Source organism: Pygocentrus nattereri, chromosome 27 (genome assembly GCF_015220715.1).
Source record: "Pygocentrus nattereri isolate fPygNat1 chromosome 27, fPygNat1.pri, whole genome shotgun sequence".
NCBI lineage: Eukaryota > Metazoa > Chordata > Actinopteri > Characiformes > Serrasalmidae > Pygocentrus > Pygocentrus nattereri.
The window spans coordinates 22,038,448-22,044,447 of record NC_051237.1 but is presented as its reverse complement, the minus strand read 5'-3'; the positions used below and the strand labels follow the sequence as shown (position 1 = coordinate 22,044,447).

General features: G+C 46.5%; 1 protein-coding gene across 2 annotated transcripts in view; it reads left to right on the top strand.

The window, feature by feature from the left end:
• Window positions 1-275: 275 nt before the first annotated feature.
• The window catches only part of jarid2b (jumonji, AT rich interactive domain 2b), a 185,035-nt gene continuing 179,310 nt past the window's right edge, over window positions 276-6,000 (top strand). For both annotated transcript variants that reach the window (XM_017711398.2, XM_017711397.2), the window contains exon 1: window positions 276-896. In XM_017711398.2, coding sequence (XP_017566887.1) covers window positions 846-896 — 51 coding nt within the window. In that variant the 5' untranslated portion in view covers window positions 276-845. The remainder of the gene's footprint in view (window positions 897-6,000) is intronic.

Here is a 6,000-nt window from a genome sequence, read left to right as displayed (position 1 = left end):
GGCTCCCCGGCACGTACATAAGTCGCCGGCCAATCGGAGAGCGAAACCCAGAAAGGGCCGAACGGTCGAGCAAAGTTTCGCCGTTGCTATGGTGAACCGGAACGCCGCGATTCGCCGAAGCGCTTGAGTCCGAACTCGCTAACCAATCCCGGCTCAGAAGGCGGGTCCCTGCCAGCCAATCCTCGCACGGGAGGCGGGGTTTGTCGGAATACGGGTGTGGAAACAAACCCCACATACTCTCCACTGCTGTGCTCAGCCGAGTTTTGTGTGGGGAAGGAAGAAAGAAGCCTGGTCTTGTGCACATTAGCTGTGGTGCTGGAGAGTTCACTCATCGCCCGCTATCGCTCTAGCCCGGGACGCGAGCACGGAGCGTGTTTTTGTATGCGTTTTAATGTTATTTATTTCGTGAAAAGATGTGACATTCGCCGTATGAACACACGGCACAGCAAACAGGCGTCAACGGTTGATGTGTTTTAAAAGCCGGGATGTGCCAACGGTCGCCTCTCGTGCACTACTAATGGAAGTTGTTTTTAAACTATGCTAGCGTACGGCGTTCGCTGCCCATCATGGACCACTGAGTCGCTTTTGTGGGATTTTATCGACAATTCCCAGCTACAGAAGGAAGTTTAACAGCCGAAAAGGGGGGATTTCTACTGGGCGAGCAGGCAAAACTACACACGGGGGGATTTAAATCGTGTTTTTTTCCCTATTCTCTCCTTTTTTCTGGGGGCTTTGCACCGGAGACGAGAAGGAGACGCAGCAGAAGACCAAATTCATGTGGCGATTCTTTCCTTAGCGACACATATTTGGGATTTTTTTTTTTACATTTTTTATTTTTTTACAGGATGAGCAAGGAACGGCCTAAGAGAAATATCAAAAGAAATATCAAGAAATATGTAAGTTTTCCCCTCTTTTTCTGTGCTGTTCAACGCGAAAGCTGCGGAGTGGCGAGTTCGCTTGGTACCCCAGCCTATGTGTTTATGTGTGCGTTAGCGCTCCGTGTGCGGCTGGATTGAGATTTTTGAGGGGAAAATGCAAAGTTTGCTCGTTATGGCTTATAAAGGGACGGTTTAAAGGCTGTGGTTGTGGTGCATATGTGGTGGAGAATGGCTTAAAATCCCTCACGGGGCTTTTCAAGTTTGGTTATCATCAGTTTTGTTCGACACTCGTAGCAAAACTCGCCGAAATGCTGCCTTTTCTAGCACTTTCTAGCACTGGTTTGTTTTTGTGGAGAAAATAGCAGCCCGGCACACCAGTATTAAGTGTTAGCAGCTCGGCTTTTGTTCGTCTCTCTCTCTCCGTCTCTCTCTGTCTCTCTCTCTCTCTGTCTCTCTCTCGGAGTACAGAGAGAGAGAGAGAGAGAAAGCGGCAGCAGCCATGGCGCTTTATATTCCGGGTTCCGTTTCCCCTCCACAAAAATAAACAGCGAAAATACACAGAACCGCTCCATAACTTGCTATCATCCACCCTCTTTGGGTCTCCACTGCGCGCTGATGTCTGGAGACTGTAGCACGGCTCTACCTGGAGCCTCTGGCCGATGTATGGTGCTCTTGCCCCGGCTCATTTCCACCCCCAGCCGCCCCCCTGGGGTTAGGAGGAGGTTTTTGCCCCCTGTTTTAGGAGTGAACATACCCAGAAACTGCCCTTGTGGGGGGGTTGTTTAGCGTGCTTCCCCCTCATGCAGAGCTGCTGTGCCAGCGTTAAAGCGTTTAATGGAGGTGCATTCTGCAACATTTCAGCGCATCGTTTTCGCTGTTATTGTGCTTTTCTCCTCTCTCTTTCTGGACAAATGTGAAGTTAAATGGCCCAAGCACCACGGAGGACCTCCCCACCGCTTCACGTGGAGCCTTTGAGGCGGCTGATTCACATCGCTTATTCGTGGGGGTGGTTTTGATTCTGTGCCTCCTTAAAACAGCACATTTCATCAGCATGTGAAAAGGCTCCTACTGGTGCATGTGGGACAGTCTGTCTTGTTTAACTTTATTCTGCAGGGCTAAGACCAGCCTAACAAAGACCCCGGCTGCCAAAGCCTGGGCCAGTCTGAAGTCTCCAAATACACCAAGATCTTTGGGAAGATTTCACACACACATATACCTAAATGTTGCTACACAGCATCCCAAAGATGTATACAAGGCTTACAGGAGGAGAAAGTGTGCATGGGGCTGTCCCGGATCCGTGGCTTTTAAAGGTTTATCACGAGAGGAGGAGGAGGGGGGGGGGGATTGGCCCTGAAGCGGTCACGTGCCCCTCTCTCTAACTTTTCTTTCAAGCAGCCCGTGTGTTTTAATTACTGCTATGTGGGATTTCATTGTCCATCACTGTCTGGTCTCATTATGATCAATATTTTTAAGAGCTGGCAACAGGTTAGTTAAGGAAAGTGCAAGCATGGTGACCGTAGTGAGCTTGTGTTGGTGGGTTTGCATGCATGAGCCTCTGGCTGCAGCTGGAGGACTTGCTGGCTGACTCGCAGTGCTTTTCTTAAGGTGTTTTACAGCTGCTCCCTTCGTTTAAACTAGCGAGATGGTGACCCCACAGTTTGATTTTGTTGAAGGTTGGAGGAAATGGCTGTCGGCCACAACTCTGTGTTTATATATATATATATATATATATATATAAAAAAACATGAAGTAAACATCTTTTAAAGCACTGCTGCGGCTACTACCATAAAGCCGAAGTAACTAAAATTGGTCCCAAATTCACTTTTTAAAGGTCCATTTATCTCGTTGGTTGTAACATAATGCTTGATATGTGTTTTTTGTGGTAAATGTTGGTTCATATGATACATAACAGCTTCTTCATGTGAGCAGAAAAGAAACAGCAGCCTTTGGAATGGATGGTCAGAGCGTTTCACAGTGATAGTAATATACATCATATTAAAAAGTGGACATTTTCAAGGCGTCTCAATGCAGGTCTGCACTCTCAGAAATGAAGGTAGTACACGGTCACAGGGGCAGGGCCCCTCTGTCACTGCGGTGGGACCCTCAAGGGTCCATCTCAGTACCTTCAGTCAGGGAACAAAACTACCGTAATCTATTGAAACGATGTTTTCTAAGCTGTACTGACTCCACACCCCGTCTCGTCTCCAGGCTTTTATTTTACTGTTCTTTAGGTTACGAATATGTGTTTGTCACCTGGGAAAACCTATTAAGGACAGTCGGGCCTTAAAACCACTGTTGTGCCTTTGAGGGAACATTTACATTGTTTGTACCTCGATGAACGAAAAGCGTACCTGTGCTGTCATGACTTTGTTTGGACATAGTTGTTAATATTATTCCGAGTAGTGGGATTCAAATGAAATCGTTCAACCCAGCTGTGTGAGTATAGTGCGCGTGGTGTGTAGAGGGAGCGATCCCATCACGGCTGCACAGCGCAGGCAGCTGTGGGTGAAATCTGGCCTGACTAAACCAGGCAAACAACAAAAACAACCTGGAGGAGCCGTCCCATGGGCCCGCGCTCGCCGCACAACTCTTGGCCCTTCTAATTTAACCTCCCCTTAATTAGCGTAAGACAATTATACATGCTTGGCTTAACCATATCCCATGGAACAAGAGCGCGAGTTGTTTGCCACCCCCCACCCCCCCCCCTCACATCTGATGTGCTATGAATGTTATTAAAATTAATCTGCAGGAAGAGGAAAAAGGGAGAAATTATAATGGGTGGTAAGCAAACAAGGAAATACAACTGACCTTGATTGATGGATGTTAAGAGGGCCGTGTCGGAAATCAACAGGGCGTGTAAATTTAAAACCGTTTATGTATCTTGTTTATCGTCTTTAACGGAAAAGAGCGATCAGAACTAGTTAAATATTTTGTCGGGGTAAAGTGGGTGGGGGAGTGGGCGGGGCTTATGCTGCACATGCGCTCAGGCTCGATTTCTGGCATCTTCAATATTGTTTTGTCGATTTGTTGATATTGGTTTGGTTTGTTAGTGGGCAGCAAGACAGGACATTAAAAGACTTGTGTTGTATAATTTGTTGTATTTATCTGAGCTAATCCAGGCTGTGCGGTGTATAACTTTAGTAGTTGTGCAGAATCCAGGCATTTTAACACGTGAAATATCCACAGTCATTTAGAAAACCCTTTTTAAATGCTAGATATGTTGCTCCCCCCCAATAGAAGCGCATGTTAAAAGGAGAAGAAAGTTGGCGAGAGCGCTTCTTCCCACTTCTGCTTTCAGAATGACCTCCTTTAATGGCAGATGAGGCCGTCCTGACGAGCACCCTCAGCAAGGCAGCATCTCTGAGTAATTATTTTTGACGGATATTTTAGATTGGAGAGTTGCGCCGGTCTGGAGTTGAGGCCCGGCTAATGAATGCATTCGGAGCGCTCATTTGTGTTCTTGTTCTGTTGAAGTGAACATGGCACACGGTTCAGGGGGGAACCAGGGGGCTACCAAGGGGGCTAGCCATGGCCATTCTGTGTGTGTGTGTGTGTGTGTGTGTGGGGGGGATTTTTTTTCTTTCTTACTTTCTTTCTCTATCCCCCCCGTTGTGATTCTCTCTTCCTCTCTATTTTGTGTCTTTTCTGTTTCTCTCTATTTTTGCTCTACCTCCAGCTCTCATTTCTTGTCTCTCCCCTTCTCTATTCTCTCTCTATGTATCTCTCTCTCTCTCCCTTCTGTTTCTCTCTCTCTCTCCCTGCTCTTTCTCCAATCTCCCTTTCTCTCTTTTTTTTGTATATCCCCTCTTATTCTCTTTTTTGCCTTTCTCTTTTTTATCTTTCTTTCTCTCCTCTCTTTCTTTGTCCTCCACTTTTTCTCTCTTCCTCTCTATTTTGTCTCTGTCTGTTTCTCTCCCCCCATCTCTTTCTCTCTACCACTCTGTTTTGTCTATCTTTCTTTCTCTATTCCCTTATGTTCCCTCTCTCTCTCGGCTCAGCTGGGGTCAGGCTCTGATTCGCGAGCGCGTGTGTGTGCGCGCGTGTGTGGTGGGACGAGCACAGCTGCTGCAGGGGCCTTTGCAAATGTAAAGGAGCTGTCAGTGTTTGTTTCATCAGGCACACAACTGATGAGGGCCAAGTTGAAAAATCCACTGCAGTGTGTGTGTGTGTGTGTGTGTGTGTGTGTGTGGCACAAAAAGAGGAAACAAAAATAGAGAGCAGGGCCAAAGCCCCCTTGTGACCCCCCCTCCTCCTTCTCACCCTTCAGCTTTACAATGTAAATGTGAGCACTCGGACCATTCGTGAAGAGAAAGCTGCAAGCTTGTGTGTGTGTGTGTGTGTGTGTGTGTGCACCAGTGCCTGCCCCTTAGCTCCGTGCGCTTCGTTTAACCCTCTGTTTTAATGCAAATGGTCTTTTTAAAGACGTGTTTTTTTTTTAAAGGGTGTGACATGGCAAAATTCATGGATCAAACCTCAGGAGGCCTGCTATTGTAAAGGCCTGGAGATACAGACTCTGTTCAATCTGAGTTCATTTCAGTCATATGAGCTCTGCCTGACCCTCTTTTCTCTAAAAGCGCTTTGCTTTCATGCCACGGAGCCGGCCGATGTCCCACACGTAGCCGTTTCTGACTTTAAACTTTATTATAATGCTTTTTAAAGGGCCGTATCATGGAAAACTGAATTTTCCTCTCTTATTTGAAAGCAGTTTGATGTAAGTAAAGCTTTAAATCTACAGGGTGAGTCAAAAGTCACAGGACACAGTTTTATTTTATTTTATTTTCTATTTTATTATCGACTTTTATCTCCGGGGTCATCTCAAACAAACCGTGTATGCTGAGAAAATCCGCAACAAACACCACCTTCAGCACCGCATCGTGGAGGCTTGTGACGACAGCATAAAAAAATCAAATAAAAGTCTCCTGTGACTTGTGACTCACCCTGGAGATGGAAACTGAGCTGCAAAATGGCTTTTTTCGCTTGCTTTTGTGAGGTCACAAAATCTATTCAGCCTACAGTAGTTTTAGTCGTGCCCATTCATGGAGTGTTCCAGCCGGTTTCAGAACCATGGCGGTTATGGGACCTTTTAGTTAATATCATGCAAACTCTCACCGTGAAGTCAGCG